General features: G+C 42.4%; 1 protein-coding gene across 3 annotated transcripts in view; it reads left to right on the forward strand.

Moving 5' to 3' along the window:
- The first annotated feature begins 2,364 nt into the window (after positions 1-2,364).
- Positions 2,365-27,198, forward strand: part of exoc2 (exocyst complex component 2) — a 63,302-nt gene continuing 38,468 nt past the window's right edge. For 2 of the 3 annotated variants that reach the window (XM_056276048.1, XM_056276050.1), the window contains exons 1-10: positions 2,365-2,406; positions 9,996-10,153; positions 12,517-12,693; positions 12,971-13,097; positions 15,302-15,415; positions 16,236-16,360; positions 24,266-24,346; positions 25,543-25,688; positions 25,953-26,034; positions 26,164-26,266. In XM_056276048.1, coding sequence (XP_056132023.1) covers positions 10,036-10,153; positions 12,517-12,693; positions 12,971-13,097; positions 15,302-15,415; positions 16,236-16,360; positions 24,266-24,346; positions 25,543-25,688; positions 25,953-26,034; positions 26,164-26,266 — 1,073 coding nt within the window. In that variant the 5' untranslated portion in view covers positions 2,365-2,406; positions 9,996-10,035. The remainder of the gene's footprint in view (positions 2,407-9,995; positions 10,154-12,516; positions 12,694-12,970; positions 13,098-15,301; positions 15,416-16,235; positions 16,361-24,265; positions 24,347-25,542; positions 25,689-25,952; positions 26,035-26,163; positions 26,267-27,198) is intronic. The other variant, XM_056276049.1, reaches the window with a different exon arrangement.

Raw genomic sequence — 27,198 nt, forward strand, 5'->3', positions numbered from 1 at the left:
TGATGTCAGTGCAGTGATCTTCGACATTGATGGCTTCATGCTTGTTTGATGTTGCACACTGGATCTGACAATACTCGAAATGCCCTCCACAGGAAGGACGTGCCTACCCTCTGGTCGCCTGCTCCCTCTTCAGGAGCACTTTGGGTGGTGGTGAGGGGGGAATTTCAGTGTAATATTTACAGTGACCTTTTCCTCTTGCTGGCCAGGGGCCCATGGGAAAAATGGAGAAGACAAACAATGAACAATAAGGTTCAAAGGTGAGCTATGGTGCCAGTGCAGCATGTGCCATTATGGGATGTAGATTGCAGAGATGGGGGGTGGTCACATCAAGGATCAAGGTGTCATCACTTTCTCTCAGGTGCACAGGTGGGACATCTGTTGAATTCGCCTTCTCTTTGAAAAGTCACACTTTGCAATGACATGTTCCTTGTCTGATGCTAGTGCTGTCACCAGGTGTGCCGGTATTCCATTGTCATACTGTCTCTTTGCATCACAGTTATTCTTGCGTTTGAGAAGAGGTCGATGATACAGAAGCTGGGATGGGTAACTGGGCATGGAACCAAATGGTGTATGGACAACTGTGATCACGAATCCTATTTCAAAAATATATCAGTATACAATTAACAAGACCAAAGAAAGCCCATGAGGACTCCCGTAGCACCACATTGCCTACTGCGTTCCGGACAACTCAGCTGATACACACATTATGTCATCATCGTTTACTCATTGGCGAACACAACTGTACTTCTGACACTAAAATCCTTTAGGGTCATTGGCTTAAGTCAGTGTTTATGTAGACAAATAGTCCCTGTGCTGCAACAGCTTCTACGCTGATTAGTGGCCAACCGCCCAAATTACAGTTTGATCCCTCAATTATCAGATTAACCCCATCTAATTTGAAAATGCTTTTTCCTTGGAGACTGGGTCTTGCCTTATCAGAGAAATTCTTTCTGCCCTGCACAATTTGATGAGATAAATGTAATGGTATCAGCTTCTGTGCCTGGGTGGTCTCTGCTGCAGCTCTAATGATGCTGCGCTTTTCCCAGAACAAGTGGAAATGCCTCAGTGATGCACCGTGAAAAGAGAAAGGAGAAGAGAAAACTCCCAGCACTCTCTCACTCTCCCCCTGATGTGAGGAAATCTTCAAAGAGGCATGCCAATTGGCTGATTGTCCTTTTTTTTTACATTTCTGGACAAACTGAATGCTAACCCTCTTTCTTGCCCATGAACAAAATTATTGTCAAAAAGCGCTCTTAAGACAAAAAATAAATAAATACAAAAATAACACAATGCATCCCACGAATCAAAGTCTTTAATTGAAGTATGTGAAGAATCAATGTATTCTGGAAGTCAGCATTAGGATTTTAATCTTGACAGTGACAACGATGACGATGACGATGATAACAGTAGTGATGATGATGATGATGACGATGATGCTGACGATGATCACTATTATCTCTAATATTATAACACAATGGGATTTTCATTTAACCCTGAAAATTAGAAAAAAATTGACATACATCTTTACATACATACATACATACATACATACATACATACATACATACATACATACATACATACATACATACATACATACATACATACATATATCCATCCATCCATTATCCAAACCGCTTATCCTGCTCTCAGGGTCGCGGGGATGCTGCCTATCCCAGCAGTCATTGGACGGCAGGCGGGGAGACACCCTGGACAGGCCACCAGGCTATCACAGGGCTATATATATATACACACATATACATACATACATACATACATACATACATACATACATACATACATACATACATACATACATACATACATACATATATACATACACATACATACACATACACACACACACACACACACACACACACACACACGCACACACATCGGGACCCTGTGAGGGCACAGCACCGATGGCGGTTTTGGCAATCCGCATAATGATTTGGCAACATTTTACGCCGGATGTTCCTGACACAACCACTAACCCTATGGACAGGGGCATAGGAAAAGCGTTGGATGCCACCCCAGTATTCATGGACTTGCACCCATGCTTGTCGCCATAAAATGTACTGTATTTGCTGAATGTATATAAATCAGAAATACAGTACATATTACTGTTCACTTAATAAACGAGCTTTGACTATTTTTGGTTAATAGGCTTGTATAAACCGCATTATCTCCGAGTATTTTTTAATGTTATTTAAAAGTCACACATTTAATACATATACATACCTTTTTGTTGCATTTCATACTTTTTGAAAAAATATGTACGTTATTTTGGAATCGTTTGTATCGTATCGCGGGTCTGTTTGGAGCGGAGGGGGAAGGACTTCCGGATGTTGATAGCGGAAACAAGAAACTCGGGCTGGACATTGGTGTCTATAGCGTTAAACTGTAAGTTGTCTTTTCTATTAAAAGTGTTCGCCCTCAACATTAACACGAAAGGCCAACCTTATTGACACTTTAAAATACCATTTTACTACTTGAATGCAAAATTACAGCATGTAAATCTTCCACAACGTCGGGTTAGTTTGGCATAAATAACGGAGGCTAGCCTAGCTAACGCTAACAGCTAAGCTGTCAATACGGTCACCAAAGCGAGGACTTATCTTTTTAAACTCTCATTGGTTTGATGTCATTTTTGTACGTGTGTGTTATTTTCCAGACGCCACTGTTATGCGCTGTGAATAATAGATTAGCGGATGATAAAATGTGATTAGCGCAGCGTAACGTCGACAAACTGAGTGAATACAAACTAACGCCAGTAGCGCTAATCTTCATTTAACATTTTTATTACCAGCTCGGTTTGCACACATTTCCCTTGTTAAGGGGAATGGCCGGTCAAAAGAATCGCATATTTATCGTGTTGAGGGTATCGGTTGTTCATATTCAGAAAGACTCGATTAGTTAAAGACAGATACATTAAACCCGTAACTCGGCAGTGCTCCGTCTCTCTCAGAATCATACTGGAGGTAATTGACAGACAAGTAAAACGGAGTGACCAACTCATCCATGGATTTTTTTGCGAATTAAAGGGCTGGAATATACGTCACGCATGAACACAAAACATATGCAATTGCTGTCTTCCTCTCTGTCTTTCTAGGCTAAGAACAAATCAAAATTGTTGTAGGCTCAGAGAGCAAGACGTGCATTCATGCAACGCAGTGCATTTGCATCCAGTGGGTCTAAACAGTCTAGTATTTTGATTTTAGTCGGGCACTAGTTGCATAAATTTCTCACAGATGAGCATCACGTAAATTATTTTTTTTAACGTATGTGATTTCTGTCTCGTCTGTTAAGGAACTGTGGTCTACTGCACGTAATTGCTGATACCTGTTATAAATCTGTAGAAAACTACGGAAGCGAGCTTGATTAGTTCATTGACTCACGTTAGTCTGTTAATGTAGCTTCTTTTCGTGTGATCGTGGGTTTTATTCATTCATTGTTATCAGGTTTATTGGCTGTACAATTTGTATCTATGATTTAAATAAAGTTGGGTAGTAGTTTGAAAAAGTATCTTTTTAGAAACAAATATCGACTACATTTAGCAATTTTAGAAAGGTGCTGGGTAGCTTGGTTTTGATTAAGGAATGTTACTGCTGTGCATTAGACTCTAATGTGCTTACCCCTCCACTTCCCCATGTGTAGATGTATTCAAATATGAATGTGTGTACATGCAGCCATTTATTTGTGTGCAAGTCAAGAATTACACAAAATAACACACACACACACACACACACACACACACACACACACACACACACACACACACACACACACACACACACACACACACACAGAGTTTACATCAGCGATAAAGACCTTAGGTGTTTTCAGTGTGGTTGTTATACAGCTGCATACTACCATATTCTAGACTAGCGCTACAGCTATTACTCACTGAGCCTAAAACATCGTCCTGTTATAATTCATGTATATATTGTCATTCAGTTTCTGCAAGTCTAAAGTTACCCCTGAAAGTGCTCAGCTCGACCTCATTAAGTGTAATGTTTTGAAACAGAACATAGCCTAAGCATCATAACCTACTCCTATTCCTGTGGGCTTATGTTAAATATTGTTGTTACATGTTTTCTTAGCTATTTTAAAGAAAGGGCAAAATAACAGTGTGTATGTTTAGTGGTTGTTCTTAGGAGGGAGTGAGTGAGGGTATTTGATTGACAGATTAGTTGTAGATGGGCCCGTCCTTTTTATCTGATTCTGTATAATCCGGTTTACATGTCAGATGTAGCTGTTTAAACATTTCTCAAGCAAATGTGCTATTTCTCAGCTACATTTCTGTTTGTATTTGTTTTTCTTGCTGGCTTTCTCATTGCTAAATGGTAGAGGTCAGATTGAAGTTGAATTACACAAAGCACCTTTTACCACATTAGAGTCACATTTTTTTGTGTGCACTTAAATACGGTCTCTGAGCTACTCCATCATTTTGGACTAGTGACGGTGAATGCAAGCCTGAGTTCTTATGTGAGCTCAACTCCACACGTGTCCCAGTCCACCTCTCAAATGTTTGCAACCTTCTTAAGGGGGGTGGGGATAGGACTACACTTGGCCATTTCCTGCTCCCATACAGGGCTTTAATTGGAAATTTTGGGTGGCCCTGCTTGTTTGTTTTAGCAGAATGTGGTCGGATTTATTTTTGAGGTTATTTCTCGGCGGTGCTACATCGTCGGTTCAATAGTGATTTTAGAGGTGGTGGTTGCTTTGTGTGCGAGAAACCACTTCTCTGTCACTGTTGTTAAATTTCCCCAGTTTCTTCCTCCCAGTAGCCCCCGCAAACATGCTGGGCCACTGGTTTCTACAGTCCCATTTCCATGACCCAGTCAGACAACAAACCTGGATTGACCACACTGGAAATTTGGCAATCCAATAAGTTTTTTTGGGGATTATTTTTGCAGACAGAAAGGGTCATATAGTAACCCTCCCCTGAAATTGGCAATGGTATTGGATTAAGATGTGTTTTTGTTTTAATTCAACATGAGATAAGTGAATCTATTTATTTGTTTTCTAGGCGACAGTGTTTTTGTAATTTATGATTACGTTTGTGACTGTCTGAGAGGATGGTTCTCACGCTCAATGTTTTTTTTATGTAAAATCGCAAGACTTGTGGTGGAGTAGTATAGTTTATTAAGGTTTAAAACTCATCTCCTTTTGCGATTTCATTCAGCAGAGCTGCCTGTCTCCAGTTGCTAAACCCTATAAAAACATCTGCTTGCATTAATAGGCCTATACTTAATATTTCTGTTTATTATTCTAGGATTCTAAAATGGGAAAATGGTGCCTGCCTGCTTTAATTAGGCTTAAATCCGAAATGTAACTTGAGAAATAGACAAACAGACAAATAGACTGCCCAATGAAAACAAACTTCGAGGGCAGACGTCAAGATGGTATGATAGAGAGACAAATCCAGGCAGCCATTTATTATGTCCTCTTTCTCTCGGGACAGACGCTTCAACAGTGTGTTGCTGGCAGAGGAAATGCTGATTCATTTAGGGCCAAGGGGCTGACCAGTGCAGGTGTGCAGTTTTGATACATATAAAATAATGTAGGCTGCACTCATGTTGTTATTCAGCATATGTATTATGACCCAAATATCTGCCTGGAAATTATTTATATGACTTGATCACAATTGGTCTTTATTTATAACCAGATCAAAATACGGTATTTGCCCCTCACTGAAGATCAGCCCAGAGGAGCATGCTTGCTTGGATGTGAGTGAAAACTAAGCGGGGTTCTTTTAAGCTCTGGCCAGGCTGTGTGATCAGGCTGGTCATTTCAGGCAGGATGGTGTTTGGTTGGCTGTGTATATTCATGGACAAGGATGGAATTTGTGTGTGTGTTTGTGTGTTCGTGTGTGTGGATGGGTGTTTGTGTGTGTAGGGGGGGTCTTTTATGGAATCTGGTGTTTGTGTAATGTTGGGGACTCCTGAGTGGAATGGTGTTAGTGTGGGGGAACTGTGCTGTTAGCGTAGTGTGTTTTAGTTAGCTCCATTGATGGAGATGGAGGGGCTGGGTGTGATGAGTAGTGTGAAAGGGCCCCTTTGTGCGCCCTCAACACATCTTTCAGACACACGCACACGCACGCACGCACGCACGCACGCACGCACGCACGCACACACGCACACACGCACACACGCACACACACACACACACACACACATGCCAATCACTGCCACATGTGAGCCAGAGAGAGAGCTTTTGAGCTCAGACCTTTGTATGATCTCCAGCATGAACGCCTCATTCATGAAACGGACACACTGGAGTGTGTTGATATGTTGTGTCAGATGGATAAAGATCACCTTTGGTCTGCACAGTTGATAAATTGATGTTTGGTCCACCTCAGGACCAAACATTAGGGCTATCCTCCTGTCTGTCAGCAGTAGCAAGAAACCTCAATCCCTTCTAAGTAACCCCCAATTGACCTTACATGACACCCTGCCCTCAAACCCAGCACTCAATTCCCTGTCCCCCAGAACCACATACTCACTTTCAGATTTATCCTCTGAAAGGCAGTTTGGGTCTGAGAGACTCTACACAGGAGAAGGGTGTGTGTTTTACTCTTGTCAGAGATACACATACAGTCGATGACTTGCCTGATGAAGCTGTAGACCCTAGTTGGGTCGTCCCCCTGCTGTGTACTACTAACCCTTTGCTTTTGAACCTCGCCTTCCTATATTCCCTGTATTTATTAACCCTACCAGCAGGAGAAAATCCACCTTATGGCCCAATCTGAATCCCAGAGGCTCATTTTTATTAGCAACAACCTCTCACTTGTGTGAACCTGAGTGTGCTAACAATTTGTCTTTAGCATGTTATATTAGCCGCCTTAGAGGAAGCATGGCAGTTGAGGCTTTTAACAGAGTTGAACTTTAGGCTATGGAGTAAGGCTGTCTTTTTTGCACTTGGTGAAGCAGATAGGCCTTCCTATTTCCTTAAAATCCCTATTCCCATACCAACTTGGAAATTTAAATAGTCTAAGATTCATAGACTCTTAGATACTGTTTTCGAGATAGCCTACACCTGTTTTTTCATATTAGAATGGTATTTTATCTTATTTGTGTTTTACATGCGTGTATCCCCACCAAGTCATATGTTTTATGCACATCCTTTATTTTCTTACTTTGCAAATACTAAAACCATACTTGTCATATTGTTAAACAACATGCTAACACTGTTTTTTTTTTCTGTCTGTAAAACCGAAATCCATTGCTGCCATCTAGCCTAGACGGTGGAGCACGGCGCTTTTTTTGTGTGTCTTCTAAAGTTCGGTAAAATGTATTATGAAAGGAGCCTTTTCTTATAACCGCACACTTCTTTACAAAGCCTGGTAGCGGTCCTCGCAAGTTGGCAGCACTGTCAGAAAAGTTGAAACCGCAGAGATCTACAGCTACCACACAAAGAAGGGGCAGTCCCACTGTTTATTAGTCAGCCTCCAAGGAAAACAAACCTGCCCTTTCAGCCAAATTACTAGACAAGAGGGAGGGGTGGGCTGGTGTTTGTGGGGTGAGGGAGTGGATGTAATAGTATCATGGTTAGAGGGAAGGCAGAAAGAGAAAAGAGATAAATCTGGTATTATTCTGTCATAACTTAAATTCAACCTACTGTAGGATGTGGCTTGACTCATCTTGGAGGTAATTGGGCTACGGTCATATAGGAATCCTCTAATGCCCCCTAGAGGTTAAAAAGCTTAAACTCTTCATAAGCTCTTCATAAGCAATTCTTACCTACTTGATAAGTCACTTTTTCAGTGGGAGCACCAAAAGCTTCTTGTTTTGTTATAAGAGGGATGGTTTTGCAAGAAAAAAAACAATTCTAAACACAAAGAATCCTGGGCCTACAGTAGACTAGTGTCTCTATTACCTCTTTTGGAGGGTAGTCCTGATTGTGTGTGATGTGAGACTTGTCCAACAGCCCCCTTACTTGCACGCTGTATGTCTTGTGTGTATGTCTGTCTTTTTGTGTGTGTGTGTGTGCGTGCGTGTGAGTGTGCATACGCCAACCCGTTGTTATAGAGAAGGGTCTGGGCAGTGTTCCCGTGTCCATGCACGGCCCCCAGAGTAAAGTAAACACAGCGGCTCTTTTCTCATCCCAGCCGTCAGCAGGCTCTCCCCAGGCCCGCGCCAGAGACCACACACCCAGACCACACACACACACACACACACACACACACACACACACACACACACACACACACACACACACACACACACACACACACAGACTGCCCAGACTACTCTGCAGAGCCTTCCACACACTTGCATACACGCAGACCACACAGCGCCAGCTCTGGACCCTCGCACGCAACCTAGCTGAGCTGTCATTCTGCCCAGCCTTTGTGTGTGTGTGTGTGTGTGTGTGTGTGTGTGTGTGTGTGTGTGTGTGTGAGAGTGTGTGTGTGTGCATATATATATATGTGTATATATATGTGTGTGTGTGTGTGCACTTATGTATAAGCAGGCAATCTGTGTGTTTGTGCACGTGTTTTTCCAAGATGGGGGGGGGGATGGAAACACTACTGGAATCATACCAGTTCTACTCAGAAATTTCTTTTTTACAAAATATGAACTCACCCCCTCTGCCCCTCACTGCTCTCATCCTAAACATATGGGATTGATGAAGTACTTACCATGTGCTTGTTTCAAGCTTGTTAACCTCTTATCTTTGTCATGTTAGATCCCTGGTCCCTCTGTTTCCTCTGACAAGCACAGGGCAACAGAGACTTACCGCCAAGGAGTTAATGCCCCATCTCTGACATTTCTCACTGTGAGGCTAGGGACACCCACTCCTATTTTTTGACTCTGCGCTTATTTTATACCATGGTGTGCCATTCTTTATCCTCCTGTGAATGTAAACATTTTAACATACAAATCAAGTGTATGTCATCAGGTAAACATGGCATTTATAGGAATTGACTACAATGTAGGAACTAACTACAATAAGGGTAATGGTGAGAACACAATTTCTCGCTGAAGGACACCTTTGCATGATGTATTGCAATGGATGGACCCATTGGCTGAAACACAACAATCTTGCTGCACCATTTTTGTTGGCATCTTGTAGTGCAGGCTCCTTGCATTTTGATTTCCTTTATATCGGGCCATTGTTTGGTTTTAAATATTTCTTTCAAGCCCAGTTCTAGTCATCCTGCTAGTTAGTGACCAGAAAATAGTACAACGGGTGTATAGTGTTACAACCATGAACTTGCAGCAGGTCCAGTCCGTGTGAACTCCTGCATTGTTTATGGACAACGTGTTTTGGCATTGGAGCAGGAGGGCGGAAGCCTTGCTCATGCTGCTTTAGAGACCGTCTGTAGATTAGTCAGCCCGAGCAAGACCTGGCAGTAATTTATTAAGAAACATCTGCGCTGGTGAAATACATCCATTTTATATTTTCATTTGGAATTGTTCCTTCCCTCGTTTTCCTCAGCCCGACAGTTGAGCCAGTTCTACACTGGTGCTCGATCTCTTGTACTGTAAATGCGTAGCTGAGCTGTATTGTGTTGTGTGGACTTATGAGGAATGATTGGGGAGGCTAGGTTTATTTATCCTTCACTGTGAGGTTTACATTCTTCCTTTCCTCCCTCCTCTCTCTGTGTCTGCCCCTTCATACTTGGCTCTCTTCTATTTTTCCTAATACCTGCAAGATAACTACTGCAAAGCATGCGTCAATAGGAAAGTGGGTTAAGGAGTGAAGTGACCAGTGAATTTCAGGGTGCACCAGCCATCAAGGCCTGGTGACAAATACGTTTATTTCTTTTCTGTCCTCAGAACCAAAACATTATCTTGCGTTAATTCAGAATTTTATTTCAGATTATTTTTTGCTGTAGGGATTCCTGGCATATTTGGCTTATTTATTGTTGGTTTTGTACAACTCATCCGCACGTTCTTATCAGATGGCGGCAGGTTTTGGGTTCCTGACCATTTATTGACCAGCCTGTTTTACTCATTTCTGCACATCCCTTCCAATAACAGGTGCTGATTCTCGCTAGGTTTCTGCTTGCCTAAAGTCAGCATGTCTCGTGCCCGCCAGCCTCCACTGGTCACGGGCATCTCGCCCAACGAGGGCACAGCCTGGACCAAAGTCACCATCCGTGGGGAGAACCTGGGGACGGGCCCTGCTGACCTCATAGGTAAAATGTTTTTTATAATTAATCAGCCCGCCACAAGCACTCACTCTAGCTCCCACTTTGTAACACATACGTCACATCACGTCACATCACATACATGCTGTCTTTAAGCAAAATGTAAAATTGAAAAATGTTTGAATAATTGTGTATGTTAAATTAAGCAGTTGCAATTGTTAAATGATGAATGTTTGTTTATTTGTTAATTTGGTATTAAGAACAAGGGCTGATTATGAATTATTATTTTGTACATATTTCTAGCCACAGCCACTATTTTCTCGGTGTAAGGAATACTTGGGGAACATTAACATTTGTTTTTGTTATTTCATTTCTGTTTAGTTTTTGAGGATATGGGTTAACTCCATTCAAATTCACTGATTCGTTAAACGTATCTAGCATCAGTACAGTGGCCCCTGTGGTAAATGTAGGTTGTTTTTGTTTATATGATGGATAATAGAAGAGGATGTCTGATTTATATTTTTCTCTTAAGATGCGAATTACGTCACTTGATCACTGCTGTAACATTCTTTTTAATTAAGTGAAACATTAATTATATGTGGTATTTAGTGAAAATTAAACATTTTTGATGTTTGAAATAGAAGACAATACATTATTATATTTTTTGTTTAAGTACCTTTATAGTATAAAACTATTTAATTTTAACTCCAAAAAATCCATACATCGTTGAGAAATATAAAAACAAAAGACATTATACACAGTTTTCATTTTAGCTTTTAGGAAATTGATCCAAGGACATTTGTTGCTCGGTAGGATTCAATCTGATGAATAGAGCAGAAATTATCCATTAATAACTCTCTTTGCAATCTTATTAATTCTGCCTAGGCAAGATAGATATAAGAAGATTTTTTTTTTTAAATTGTAATTTACTTTCTTTACTGGTGAGCGGAGAAAAGCTAAACAAACCAATTAAACATTTTTTTAACCAAGTAAAATACATGATGAACTGATTTTAGCTTAATATAGTTCCTATGAAATGAAAATGATGTTTTGTGTATACACCCAGGAAAAACATTTTAATCTATTGCAACTATAGAATTAGTTTAATTACTTTCATTTCATTTTACTGTTTCAGGGAAAGGATCATTCAAAACTACTTCAATTTAGACCATGTACAGTCTAGAGAAAAGGTCTGTAAAGTTTAAAAAAAAAACAAAAAAAATACAAAACAAACACCAACGGGAGAAAAAAAAAATCTCAGCCCGCTAGGCTAGTAATCTACACTCCATTGGACCTCAGCTGAAAATCCAAAATATTTGCATCACAGAAATGCTCGATCAAAGCAGTGAGATTTAGGTGTTCTACTTTTATCTTATTAAATCTCTTTTTTGGAGCAGATGAAGGATTTTGCATTTTCTTATACTTGACCTGCTTTCATTGACACAGTGATCGGAAACTTAGTTCAGACTTCAAGTACGACAGATATTTCAAGAGAAATTCAGTGTGTGTGCATGCATACATGCGTGCGTGCATGTGTGTGTGTATATATGAAGAGAAAGAATTAATTTAGCAGTGTTTGTCTTGTTCCAATTGTGTTTCAGCATTACACTATCCTTTTTCTATAACCAAGAATTTCTCTCTTGCTCTCCAATTTCTCTGACACCCCTTCTCTGTATTGAGAAAGAGAGAGAGCAGGATCAGCCCAGAGCACAGTCCCACACACTGCACCATAGTTGGCAATCTATGTACTGGTCCATGATATCGGTCTATTTCTGACCATGAAGGTCCCCAGGGCATGGAATTAGCCAATTAGGTATGCATAAATGTGTCCAAGTGTGTATGTGTTCAAACAAAATGACCAATGGAGAATAGAGTCAGGAAATGGGCCCTAATTGCCATATTATTAGCAGTTTTATGGGCTATTTGTTGATCAACTTTCACAGGCTTTTATGATGTTTGATCACACACACGTGAAGCTTTTTATAAATTCCCTTGGCTGGAAGTGCCAAAGTGATCTCCATCTCGGTCTTCCCCCCTCCTTCTTTTAACGCTGAAATAGTTTTCAAGAGGGTGTAAAGAAAAGACGAAAGATGAAGAGAGAGCCCATAGTGTGCTAGTAAGGAGCCACTTAACAGTAATGTGACAATTTTAAGGCAGAGGATAGGTCAACGGTGTTGAATGAGAGGAAGGAAGGTCGGGGCCACCTACACCCGCTGTAACCCTAACTTGAACTTTGACCCCACCAATGACAGGTTGACTAACATCCACTGTAAAGACACACTATTCTGCCTGAGTGAGTGCCCCTTGTCTCCGATTGTCTTAGTGTGTCTGGGTAACAGCTTGTTTATTTGCCCCTGTCATTGTGTTTCCATACCCCTGTCCGTCTCACCCTCTCAATTCTACCCCCTCAGGTCTGTCCATCTGTGGCCATAACTGCCTGTTGACAGCTGAGTGGATGTCAGCCAGTAAGATAGTGTGTCGTGTGGGACCTGCCAAGGATGACAAGGGAGAGATCATTGTCACTACCAAGTCTGGGGGCCACGGCACTTCAACTGTCTCGTTTAAACTGCTCAAGCCAGAAAAGATTGGTAAGACTGATTGATATGAGAAGCAAACCACAGCACCATGGTGTATGTCATCAAATGCACCATATTAGTGTTTGGAACAGTAACTGTGTAACCATGTCAATGAACTACTCACTAATTACCCCACTCCACACCTCGGCTGTATGGTGTTAGCTAAGGGTTTTTTGTGTGCACACACATGAATGTGCAACAACACGGTCTGCATGCATGCATGGGTACATACACATTTGAGTTGCATGGTAGGTGATGTGTGTCATGACTGGCCTGCACTGTTCCACAGGTATCTTGGACCAGTCTGCAGTGTGGGTGGATGAAATGAACTATTACGACATGAGGACCGACCGCAACAAAGGCATCTCCCCCCTGTCCCTGCGACCAAGCAATCCACTGGGCATCGAGATAGACAAGTACGGAACAAGGATGTGTATACACACACACACACACACACACACACACGCATACACAGACATACTTTGCACACTCTCAAAATCACTCAACATAGTTTCACAGCCGTAAACACACCCGTTCTAGTCATCGAGTCATGGTTTATATCCCTAAACAGAAACAAACTCTCTCCATGTGGAAGCTTTTGAAATTTTATGCCAACACAGCAGTGGCTGAACAGCCTAACCGCTGCACATAGGGATTGGAAACAACATAACTATGTATAAAAGAGAAAGAAAGACAACAGAAGGGCATTTGGAAAGAACTAAGGCAGCAACCCACGCACATGTATTCTCACTGATCGCAGGCAGTGTGGCAATGTACCCCACACACTGCAGGGCGAGCAGAGGCCTTAATGTATAGTTTGTGTAGTCACGTTCTGGCATGTCTGGGATTAATGTTTGTTTGGTTTAGAGGGGCCAGGGGGCAAGTGACCGCTCGTGGCTTGAGACAAGACTCCCTTAAACAAGTCGTTGCCCTCTATACCAGTCGTTCCCCTGCCGAGGTTGTGCTAAAAGCCTGAATGTTGTGGATTTACAGTTTTATCTGTCATTTTTGAATGTACCATCTGCTGACCTTGCATTGTCAATGTTGCCTTTTTCTAGGGAGTAATGAGGAGTTTTTGAATGGAGGGGAAAAAATGCCTTCCAAGAGCTATTTGGTAGCCAGTAGGCCTATATCTACAATGATTTTAATTAAGGGACTTTGCACAGCTTTGTGTAGTGATGTCATTGGCTGGTTATTCAGCACACAGGGCTGAAGAGGAAGCTCTCTGATCACTTTGCGGTGACATCATCTAGCCCTCTACTGGACGCCATCATCCATAGGCTATATAGGCAGTTGTCGTATATGATGCTTGAATGATAATAAAGGGTAGAACGTGGGTATTCAGAGGTTGTCTTTAGGGTTCTACTGAACTTGCTATGCATGAATAGTAAAAAGCTATGCTTCTGTCTGCCTCTGTGCTTCCTGTCTGTAAAGCAGACTGAATATGTAGGAGCAGGCTTTGATGGCATGCCAGTTACAGAGAGCAGTAAAGCACAGTGGGGCGCAGGAAAATACCTCCACCTTTTCTGGTTTTACGTTCATTCTCTTTCAAAAAACTGACAGAAAATATGTAGAATCCATTGAAATGTTTAGTGTTATATTTAAGAGAATTGCAGAAACGCCCCTTGCACTGGACTGACTGATGTAACTCATCTGCTCTCCATTTGTGGAAGCTTCCACATAATCTTTTGGAAATGAAAAACTTTGAAGGGACACACCTATTACTTCAAAATCATGATTGGATGTATGCTGATATGCACAGGATTCCTGTCATCACCTTGCTAAGGCTGAAGGAAAAACACTAAATGATTGAAGTTGCATCACCCTTGACAAAAATTTTCACATAACCATGTTATATATTTACATTTAATCAGAGAGGAAAGAAAATGTCTCCTCGTTTTATCATCAGGTGCCTTAAAATCTAGTTTAAGCAGGTAATCGTCAGAAGCTAGTCAGCGCTGGTCTTCTTTAATGAACAAAGCTGTGCTTTAACCTTTACTACTTGGTATATTTTGTAACATTTCCCATGGCACTGACACTGTCAAAAAATTTGCTTTTGTGCGCACATGGGTGTGGCTGGATTTGTGTGAGCTCTTGCTTATGTATCTATGTGATGGTGCATAGGTTTGTGTGCTCGTATTGGATTCTCTTCTTGCTTGCCTCTGTGTGTGTGTGTGTGTGTGTGTGTGTGTGTGTGTGTGTGTGTGTGTGTGTGTGTGACTGCAGAGTGGGTGGTGGGGGGTTTGGTTTGTGTAGGCTATGGGTCATTAGGAGAGATCAAACCTCTCTAATGAGTACAGGGTCCCCTGGGGGCACCCAGGCGTCGCACACTGCTCTTCCCACGGCAAAGGCCTCTTGTTTGGCCACCTCTTGGATCCACACTGCCTCCTGCTGGAGGACCCAGGCACATTAGAGATTTTAGTTATGTTGTACTTTGCTAACTATACTGTATTGTTGATCATGTCACTGTGTATGTTTTTTTTTACTCAGTATGTTTCAGTCTACTCTAGTAATATGTGCACTCATGCTTAATAAAATCCTTTATTTTTGCAATTAAGGAAGATTCTACCTTTTCGTCCTTTTGATCTGTATAATTATTTCTATTTCCATCTGTCCCCAGAGGTAAAATCCCTCAGAAGGACATGGAGTTGACCTTTCCAGGAATGAGTGGAGACTTTACCAGTGAGAACTTCTCTGCCACCTGGTACCTCATAGAAAACCACTCTGGCACCAGGTGCGTTCCTTATCATAAAGCAGTTGAATATAAGCGTCCCTCACAGCAACCAGTTAGATTAACACAGTTGAGTTTTAGACACTTTAAGCCAGAAACATAAAATGAGAAATCTAGACCCCCCCCCATTGTGACAAAAAAGTAAAGGAAAAAAAAACACTGCTAGCTTTGTTATTGGGGCTCTACCAGAAGGTAGACCTGTGACCCGTTTTGCTTCCCAACGCGCTGCTTACAAAAATAGAAGATAAACATCAAAACCCAGATTCTTGTTTTGGAGAAGATAATCCTTGCCCATGGTGTTTTCATCCTAATTAATTTCATCCAATTTAGACCCAATCAAGTTGTTGGTTCTAAAAATTGCTGTTCCCACATGTTCACTATGATCCACTTTTATCTATCAAAATGCACTAAGCCAGAGAAGAGCTAGGTGTTTAAGCAAGACAGCCTGCTGACCTCAGGATCCTGCTCCCTGTCATGTTAGGACAGTAGAGAGTTATTTTGGACTATCCTTGCTTCCTCTCCCTCCTGGTTAGCCTCCCAGTAACCCAGACCCCAGGATCCAGTCAGGCCAGATACATCTGTTTGGGCCTCACTGGGTGAATGTTTCTTCCTGCTGAGGAAGCCTCACTCAGGACAGTGACATACAAGACAAATGCATGTGAACCACATATGAATGTGTGCCACTGTGATTGTGTGCATATGTTTCTGTGATGTGCATGAGTCATATATTGTGAAACATAGCTATGTTGGTTACCAAGGCCACAGTGAAGTATTTTGTGTTGAAAATATAATTATGCACTCTGTCTTGATTCTCTGTTGTAAGTTTTGAGCAGTTGCGAATGGCAGCCGGTAACCCGAAGAGGCAGGCTACTAAGAAGAATGAGGTCAGTCTGGCCTATGTGAAAGGAGACCTCAGTACATTCTTTGAGGCCCAGGACGCTCTGTCAGGTGAGGGGGTTTGACACATTTTTGGTCATCTGTTAGGTTTTCAGCAAATGGGCTTTAATTAATCCACATATTTCAGAACCGTAATTTTTTTAGCTGTTTTATAAACTGCTGATGTTTGGAAACTTTTGTGTGTGTCTCTGTGTTTGTGTATGTGCTCGTGTGCACTCGTGTCTATGCACGTTAGTATGTGTGTGAATGTGACTCAGAAGATTTTTTTTTTCACATGTGGTTGAGCGGCGGTTGATTAAAGAGTCTCATTTGGGCTCTGTATGAGAACCCTCTACTCTGTGCCACAGTAACACCAGCCAACCTCAACACTCCTAATTCACCTTCATTAAAATTAAATCAGCTCTCACCTGTCATTCACAGCAGCAGCCGATCTGTACTGTTTCGCTGAGTGTTTCAAGAGCCACAGAGTGATCACATCCATTGACTCTCAAATGGCAATAATTTGTTGAACGGATAGAGACTGACTGCTGTCACTCTGCCAGGTAGCTCAAATCAATTGTTCACTTCATCATTCATAGTTTTGTCTGTTTACTCTTTGTTCGCCTCATAGCCACTCCGTTACTTCCCCTTACTATTTATATATAGACTTTCTTCCGCCTCCGTCATTATTATTATTGCTTTCCATGTGTTTGTGCCCCACTTGGGAAAGAGAGGCAATGTTTTCATTGTCAGCAGCTGAATCTAAATAAACGGAGCAGCCCAGCACAATGTGGGCCAGAGTATTAGGACTGATATGGCTGATAACAGGCTCAATATGACCAATGGGAACAATACACAGGCGTTCTCACGTTCAAACTGAGTGTGCCCACTTTTTGTTTCCAATGGGCTGTGATTGGGAAATGCACAGTCTCCAGTGACAGAGAAAGCAGTGCTCTGAGGACGGACTCAAATAACCTGTGACCAAGTAAGGAGCACTCCACAAGTGAAGTTTAGTGACTTTGTGTCACACTATATATAGGATTTAATTCAACAGTCCTCCGAGTTCATTCTTGTGATTTCTTTACCACCCTCATTTAACTAATCTGACACATCCCTGTGCCAAAGCATCAGTTCTACGCTGAGATTTTGCACTTAAAGAATTGGAGGGATAGCGCAGAGTAGACAGTTGAAGCCAAACCGACATACCAGCCCACATGCTGCTAGCTAGCAGGCTCTAGACATCTTTGCAATAAATCACTGCCAGGCCTAGTTAGCACAGCTGTCCCAGAACTTGTGAATCCTTTCTTTGTCTCTTGAAGTTTGACAGGTCTGCTGTTCTGAGTCATTCCAAATTAGCCACACCTCGTGGTGCTGAAAATTTGTTTAAAGGGTATAAAATTTTGCTGTAGGTATGTTACTGTGGTCTCTTCAGTTAGACCATGCAGTGTTAAAAGTGGTCATACTGCTAATTGGTATATAGCCTCTCTCAGCCACTATTACAAACCTTTATTTTTAGTTTCTTCTCTTGTTTATTTTCTACTGCCTGCATGTGAGAATTTTATTGATGGCTCTCATAAAAGCCAGGGGTTTTATTAATACGAGTGGACTGCTGACGGCTGGGTGGAAACAAGATAGTCAAGCCAAATCTGGAAAATGAAATGAGGCGGATAGAAAAAGAGCAAATAATTGGTCTCCGACTCCCGTATTTATGGGCTCTCTCTTGTACTCCCTTGCTTTCATCCCCCGTTGGTTCTCTTCCTTCATCATTGCTCTCTCTCTCTCTCTCTCTCTCTCTCTCTCTCTCTCTCTCTCTCTCTCTCTCTCTCTCTCTCTCTCTCTCTCCATCTCCATCCTTCCTCTCTTTTAATTCTTAATTTCTCCAATTCCTGTACATTTAGGCATCTTCAACTGAAAGAGTGGATTAGTGTCTGTAATGAGATCTGCTGTGGCTGAAATAACCTCTCTTTGTTTATTCCTGCTGTGCTAGAACATACAGTTTAGACATGTGGACCTGCGAATTGCTAATGTTAGTTTAAGTACTTTTTAGAGTTTGTCATCTAAGTCAGCTTTGGGCCATTGGGGTAAACAAAATAAATGGGAGCCCTAACCACTTATTGGCCTGGAACTGAATTTCTAAAGCTTCAAAAAACACAGGAGTCATCCACTAGTCAGGTCTTATGGCCACACAAAGCTAAATGTGACAAAGTGTGATCCTGATCCAGTCACACACACACCGATCAGCCAGTAAATTAAAACCACTTACAGTAAGAGTAATTGAATAACATTGATTAAGGGGTGGAAAAAATTAGGCTACAAGTGAATAGTCAGTTCTTGAAGCTGATGTGTTGGAAGCAGGAAAAAATGGGCAAGCGGAAGAATCTGAGCGACTTTGACAAGGTCCAGATGTGATGGCTAGATGACTGGGTCAGAGCATCTCCAAAACGGCAGGTCTTGTGGGCTGTTCCTGGTATGCATTAGTCAGTACCTATCAAAAGTGGTCCAAGGAAGGACAACCAGTGAACTGGCGACAGGGTCATGGGCACCCAAGGCTAGTGAAGGCTAGCCCATCTGGTCCAATCCCACAGAAGAGCTACTGTAGCTCAAATTGCTGAAAAGGTTAATGCTGACTATTATAGATAGGTGTCAGAACACTCAGTGCATCGCAGATTGTTGTGTCTGGGGCTGCATAGCTGCAGAGCGGTCAGAGTGCCCATGATGACCCCTGTCCATCACCGAAAGCACCTACGATGGGCATTTGAGCGTTAGAACTGGACCATGGAGCAATGGAAGAAGGTGGCCTGGTCTGATGAATCATGTTTTCTTTACATCATGTGGACGGCCTGGGTGGGTGTGTCATTTACGTGGGGAAGAGATGACGCCAGTGTGCACTATGGGAAGAAGGCAAGCCAGCTGCGGCATTGTGATGCTCTGGGCAATTTTCTGCTGGGAAATCTTGGGTCCTGGCATTCATGTGGATTTACGTTGACACGTACCACCTACCTAAACATTGTTGCAGACCAAGTACACCCCTTCATGGCAACGGTATTTCCTGATGACAGTGGCCTCTTTCAGCTGGATAATGTGCCCTGCCACATCGCAAAAATTGTTGAGGAATGGTTTGAGGAACATGACAGAGTTCAAGGTGTTGCCTTGGCCTCCAAATTCCCCAGCTCTCAATCCAGTCGAGCATCTGTGGGATGTGCTGGAAAAACAAGTCTGATCCATGGAGGCCCCACCTTGCAACTTACAGGACTTAAAGGATCTGCTGCTAACGTCTTGGTGCCAGATACCAGAAGACACCTTCAGAGGTCTTGTGGAGTCCGTGCCTTGATGGTTCAGAGCTGTTTTGATGGCATGAGGGGACCTAAGTATTTCTGATACTGATTCTGATATATATATATATATATAGCAATTTTTTCCCCCAGAAACCATCAATGATGTTGATAGAAGTTCTCAACTAATGAGCAGCGGAATATCAATATCACATACACACACACACACACACACACACACACACACACACACACACATATATATATATATATATATATATATATATATACATACATACATACATACACGAGTCTTGGCTGAAAATATAGGCATCCTCATTTTCCAAATAACTCAACTATCAGTTTTCTCTAGAAACAGGTTGAAATTGATTCTGTATTATCAGTCCATCCATCCATCCAATATCCAAACTGCTTATCCTGCTCTCAGTGTCGCGGGGATGCTGGAGCCTATCCCAGCAATCATTGGGCGGCAGGCAAGGAGATACCCTGGACAGGCCACCAGGCCATCACAGGGCCTGTATTATCAATGTTAAATGGACTGCATTATGTACACTTTTCTACTTTACAAAGCACTCAAAGTGCTTTAAAAGCCATGTTTCACATTCACCCATACCAATGGCAGAGGCTACCATATAAGGTGTCAAACCTACTCGTCTGGAGCAACTAGGGGTTCAGTGTCTTGCTCAAGCTCACCTTGACACAAGGTGAGGAGGAGCCGTGATCGAACCAGCAATCTTCCGATTGCTGATCAACTGCTCTGCTTCCTGAGCCACTGCCGCCTCCCATTACAGATTTTTTAAAGAGCTTAATGCATATTTCTGAATAAGAAAAGGCATGGTACTGGTGAAATTATTGTTACCCTAATCATAATATTTTGTTGTTCCTTCCTATAGCTATAAAGGGGCTTTCTGAACCTCTATACCAGAAGGTGGATCCCCTTTTCTCATTAAAAAGGCCTCATTTCTTCCAGATTAGATGGACTCGTCTCCCAGCTGCTGCTTTTAGATCTCTCTCCAAGTTTTCTACAGTATTTAGAGCTGGACTAATTGCAGTGTACATCATGAAAGTCCAGTTTCTATTCTTGATCCATTCCTTGGTGCTCTTTTTAAGTGAATTGTGGGTCATTGTCCTGCTGGAAGACCCACAACCTTTATTGAAGAGCCAGCTTTCTGACACTGAGTTCATTATTATGCTTTAAAATGCCTTGATGTTCTCCTGATTTTATGATACCTGGCACACGTTTAAGACACCTAGTGCCAGAGGAAGATAAACAAGCCCAAAAATCACCGAATCTTCTCCGTATTTGATGTTGAAGTTGCTTTGTTTCTATGAAAAGTTTGGTTCCTTTAAGTCTAGTGAGGATGTGCTTTCCTAAAAAGCTTTAATTTGTTGTTGTCTATCCACTCCCAGATACTCCCAGGTGGAATTTGGCTTGTGTTCATTTAGGATTTCTATGGCTCAGCGGGCTCCTTCTAGACTTTCTACAATACAGTATATGCCTTTTTGAGTTCACAATAGATGATACATGTTTAAAGTAATGTACTTAGTTGGTGCATTCAGGTCAATTTGAATCTGTTTGACATTTGATCAAGGTTCTTTCTCCCCCATTCAAGCGATACTTCTCCGCAATCGTTGATCAAGTTTTCATTTGTACCACACCTTGGGAGTTTGGCCACAGTTCCACTGGCCACACACTTCCTGATAACATTACATACTATGGAAACTGGAACCCCAAGGTCTCTGGACAGAGACTTGCAACTTTGGGACAATTGGTGCTCAGGTGTCTGACCCACTCAGACGATAGTCTAGTCTTCCTTCTTTTTCATGCACATTTTGCAGAAACAGTGAGACAGCACAACAGAATGGGCATTTCTTTCTACATTTGAACTGGTAAAATTACATTTTGTGTTGCACATACAGCTCAAAACATCTAAGTTGAATTTCACAGTTTGTTACAGGATTGAATTGAATATTGCCTCAGCCATTCCTGTTTTTTCATAAGAAAAATGTGTTTTTGTCATTTTTGTCTTTTTTCCCTGTGCAAAAAAAAGCACTTTTTTTATATAAATTTATTTTCTGATTTTTCCCCTTTTCTCCCAATTTAGTGGGCAATCGATCCCTATTTTAGTTCAAACACCCACCCTCGTACTGTATGCATTCGCCAACTGCATCTCTCTGGCCGGCAGTCTCGAAGGAGACGCCACGCCACAAAAATGCTAATTTTGAAACAAAACTACATTTTTATTAAGACAATTTTCAGGATAAAATTGTGCACTATTTAAAAAAAAGAAGTGCAGTGTGCTAATATTTATGGCTGTGACCACGCAGGTGTGAGTCCTTAAAAGACTTGAGTGATTCTCTAATATGGTAGTCTAAGCCTTTGAGCCAAAATCAAAACAGAGAAGGGAGTAGGTAGACTGCATGGGCTTCCATTGGATCTCATGATCAAATAGAGGTTGCGTGAGGGTCATAGGTCAGACAGTCCAGATAGGACATTGGTCTGTTGTCAACCAGCCTGGAGGTTGGGGTGGCTGAGGGGAGTAGGTTTATTTAGGGCCAGAGAGGGTTAAACAGGAAACAAGCGGCTCTCCAAACTCTCCGCGTGAGCCTTGCGCACTGGTGAAAGAGATGGGAGGCTTTGTTGGTTGGAAGTTGGGGTTGCCGTTTTGTCAGGGAGCTCCAGTGACAAATTCAGCCATGCCCTCAAGGGTCCTCTGAGACAGAGTCACTCTCGCTGATCGACAGACTGACAGTCTGTCAGACAGGCCTGAGTTGTTGCTACTAAAATGTTGAAATTTGAGGTTTTTTCATTGTTGTGTGAAAAGGAAGTCTCCCAGCGATACAGGAAGCGGCGTGGCTACCGTGTTCCAAAAATGCCAGATTCCCAGGGCCTATTCCCCGAGCCCCTAGCCCCAGCAGGAGTCAAAACATATCCAGCTTTAGAACCCAGGGACACTGTATTTTTATTCTTATTCCTTTTTTTCTGTGGTTCCAGGAAGTTGAGCAGGAGCTGCAGCTCTTCCTCAGGTCCTGACTGCGTGTGTTATCCGGACCCTGACCCAGTGTTTAGGTTAGCCATGCCGTCATAGCCCCTTCAGCAGTAGTGTGTGACAGACGCAGAGGACACACAGCTGGCAAGGGGAAGTGTAGAGATGAGAACCAGACCTGCAGGAGTAGCTGTGTATATGTATGATTTTGCGCGTGTGTGTGTGTGCTTGCGTGCATGTGTTTTTATCTTTGTCTGCCTGTATGTTCAGCCATATCTATGCCATGTCTTCCATAGGAATCACCTGGTCTTCTTGATTCTGTCCTTGCTTTATCGGGGTGACATGTCTTACCACCGTGTGGCTCCCTGAGCAGCACAAGGGAAATGAGGGGGTCATAATGTCTGTGTTGGTGATGGGAATTGGAAGTTTGTGTGTTCATTTAGGAATAACTCGGTTTCTGCCCTCGGGCACCCATCTTTCAGGAGCAACCCACATATTTATCGTCAGATCCCCTCCCATTCCCACCACTTTCTCCCAGTTCAGCTGACTGCTATTGTTTGTAAAGTAATACATAAAGGAGAAGAATGAAGGTAGGAAAGTGAGGAGGGGAGAAATGAGAGGACTGCCATCCTTTCTTTTACCCTGTTTTTCTTTCTTTCTGCCTCATTTTTCAGATATGTTTTTGGTGCGTATTTGAAGTTCTCCGCAAGAATCCATGAGCAAGCCTCCTGAGCCTCCTCCGTGCCGCTTCCACTCTGTCAATAAACCCAACTGCCCCTCTCAGCAGCCAGCTGCCCCACTACGGCACACCATTTATTTTTTCATGTGGCCAGCCCCACCACTTCACTTCACTTCTCTCTCTCTCTCTCTCTCTCTCTCTCTCTCTCTCTCTCTCTCTCTCTCTCTCTCTCTCTCTCTCTCTCTCTCTCGCTCTCGCTCTCGCTCTCTGTCTCCCCCCCCCCCCTGCCTCTTTCTTTTGGTCCTTTCTCTCTCTCTCTTTGTCTGGCTCTCAGTCTTTATCTCTTTACCCCCATTCCCTCCTTTTCAATTCGTCCCACACTTACGTTAAGCTGTTCATGCTAAATGATGGGCACAAACTAGCTGAGAATTCATCTATCTTTTGACCCTCGGTTTCAACATTTTTTTAAACCAGGTCTCAAGCTCTTTATCCCCATTAGTTATTTCTCTGCCATATGATCATGCTGGAACTGCAACACCTCTGGGTTGAAGGGCTCAAACTGTCCCCTCACCCCCAAAAATTGTGTAGCAGAGCTGTTACTGATGTGGATCAGGTGAATCAATGCAGCCTGGTTACCACGGGTGACAGGGTCAAATCTTTTGTTTCGTGGGAACAGTCATGAGGGGGAACGGGGATTCTGACAGAGGCGCCTGCAGGCAGCAAGCCAGGAAGGTTATCTCCCATCTACCACCGGGGCAGGGCCTGTTTATTGTTTTACCTTCGGTTCCTGAAATTGAAAATGCTGGAATCTCAGAATCATGCGCATTAAATTGCACTGCAGAGGGGCACTTTCGAGTCCTGTCCCAAGAACACAGAGAGCCCTTTCAAATGTTTCCCTTACACATTCTTCTTAATTTATGGTCACAATGTATGATTCTCCAGATTTTATTTCGTAGCATTTCAGTTGAAGTTATCAGTCCTAATCCTTTGCGGTATTGAAAACCGTTTTGTGCTTCAGCAATCCACCAGAGGTTGGAGTCAGATGGCACAGAGAGGGTGGAGGGATCAATGACCCAGCGCCTCCAGAACATCCTTAACAGTAAGCATCCATCCTTCTTATCATTTCTCAAGGGAAATTCTAAACATCTTGTTTTATTACATGGTGGATAATATCCATTTTGCACTCCTGATCTGGTAATCTGTTTGAAGTGCCGCGACTATTGAGTGCTACATTTCCTTGAAAATGTTACATAATGGACAAAGAGGGTATGAGGATGCATAGAATGTAGTAGTCTTAGCCGCCTGCCTTCAGCCTTTCCTAATTATCACATACACTGATACACCATTCACTCACACTGTGTGTATTCAGTCTCCTTTGTGCCCCCCCTCATTAACATAAACACAAAAACATAGTCACAGACACACATACAGCCACACTGTTAGGAGACTTGAGCCTTCAGCAGATCCTGTGTCCTGCCTCTCATCTCATACATGATAATGCGATTCCCCTAATGGAGGGTCAATAAGCGGGTCCTTTTCCTAGGGTCCAGAGTAAATAAACCTTTTAGTTGGATGAGGCTTTCATCCTTACAGATCCCCATATATGTGGGCCTGTAGCTTTGAAGCCTCTGGCCTTCACTTACCTCCACCCCAAACCTTTACAACAAAAACCATCAGCCAATCACAAAACGGCAGTCCTATATGTCATCCTCATGACTGCTCATTTGCTTGTCAGAGGTGTGTGTGGGGTGGTGGAAAAATATGAAAAAAGATTCTGCAATCTGCTCTCCCCATTTTTTATGTAGGGTTTTGGGGTGTTATTTATTTGTTTGTTTATGGATTGAAATGATTAGTTAGTTGAGCTTTCCCCCCCCTCTTTTTACATGGCACAATAGAGGGCCACCCACAAAGCCTTAGAGTAGCATGCCAAGGCTCCACTGAGACGGTTGAGTGAGAGATGGCTGTCATCCTCTCTTTAGCGGCTCTGTCGCTCCACTCCCACTCTCCTGTCTCAATCCCAGAGAGCATAAAGATCAGGAGGAAAAGCTAGAGACCTATAATAAGAGGGGGGAAACGTGGAATCATAGTTTATTTTTACAACATCTCCCTTTCTCATTTTCTCCCTCCCCACACAACTCTCCAAATTCCGTCTTTCTCGGGCACTCTCTCTCTCTCTCTCTCTCTCTCTCTCTCTCTCTCTCTCTCTCTCTCTCTCTCTCTCTCTGTCTCTCTCTCTCTCTCTCTCTCTCTCTCTGTCTCTCTCTGTCTCTCTCTTTCTCTCGTGCTCTTTCTCAGGGGCAAGCGATACTGCAGATACTCTGTTCCAGGAGGTCTTAGGGCGGAAGGACAAAGCTGATTCCACACGCAATGCACTCAATGTCCTTCAGCGTTTCAAGTTTCTCTTTAACCTGCCGCTCAACATTGAACGCAATATCCAGAAGGTGGTACTCAAGCACACACTTAAGATGATACATGTCTTTCTCTCTCACACACACACACACACACACACACACACACACACACACACACACACACACACACACACACACACACACACACACACACACACAAAGACTCAGTTTGATATCTGACATCCAGAGGGTGGTGCTATAGAGGTGTAAATGCATTCATAATTGAGGAAAAGTATCCAAAGGCATTGCCTGATCTCTGCTGGCCAGTGGACTCAATTACTTTTTCATGCCCAGGGAGATTATGATGTGGTGATCAATGACTATGAAAAAGCCAAATCTCTGTTTGGAAATACCGAAGTCCCTGTCTTCAAAAAAGGTAAAGCAATTCCCCATAAGGGTTTTTAACAATACTTGTCAATAGAATATCACTTCAGTTAAACAGTGAGGCTGTACCAGAGTAAATGAAACAAGCATGTCTTTGGCTTTTTTGTCCTGCCATTTTTAGTATACGCTGAGGTGGAGACGAGAATCGGTTCTCTGAGGAGTCTCCTCCTAGAGAAACTGCTGCAGACCCCATCAACACTGCACGACCAGAGGAGATACATCAGGTCTCTTTACATATCCCACCCAAAGTGTTCATTTGTCATCTCATACACATCCAACAGTTTTTATATATTCACAACGATATTTTTTTTGGTTACACTTTATTTTAGGGGGTCGGAGAGGGTCGGAAATAATAAGGTGGTAATTATCACATAATTTAGAAATAATTAAGGTTGAAACAACCTTAATTTGGGTTAGAATTAGGGTTAGGGTTAGGTTAGGGTTATTAGGTTAGGGTTAGCTGTAAAATTACCTGTAAAAACTACCACCTTATTACTAGGAAATTACAAGGTAATTTCAACCTTATTTCTAAGAAATTACATGATAATTACCACCTTATGACTAGGAAATTACTAGATAATTTCCGACCCCCTAAAATAAAGTGTTAGCTTTTTTTGTGTGTGTGTGTGTGCGTGCGTGACACTTTTTGACAGATGTTATTATCCAAAGCACCTTCATCAAAGTATTGTGAGCGCATACTTTTTTTTTTGGCAGGCCCAGGTGGGATTCAAACCCCTAACTCCAGATGCACTGCTGGTGCGGCGCACTGCCTTTTGACTTAGACTGCTTTTATTGTAATTTCCGCATATGCATGTCTCATACATACAGGGAATGTTATGAATTTCACATGGACCACAGTGCCACATAAAAACAAATAATGTGCAATAAATATTAAAAAACAAAAAGTGCACTGAAATAAAAAGTACTTCACAAACCTATACATCACAAGGACATCTGACACAGACATTGAGTTTCTGGCAGAGATAGTTGTGCAGGTAGTTGTGTTGTTTAGAGTGACAGTGCAGTTAATTGTGTAAATTTGTAGTTGGTGATATTGGGCTATACAAATAAAATTGACTTGACTTAAAAGGAATAAGGTCAAAAATTAATTGTGGTGAAGTTCGGAGTGTTCAGGCTGTTGAGGAGCCTCACAGCC

The sequence above is a fragment of the Lampris incognitus genome, chromosome 3, assembly GCF_029633865.1.
Source record: "Lampris incognitus isolate fLamInc1 chromosome 3, fLamInc1.hap2, whole genome shotgun sequence".
Lineage (NCBI taxonomy): Eukaryota > Metazoa > Chordata > Actinopteri > Lampriformes > Lampridae > Lampris > Lampris incognitus.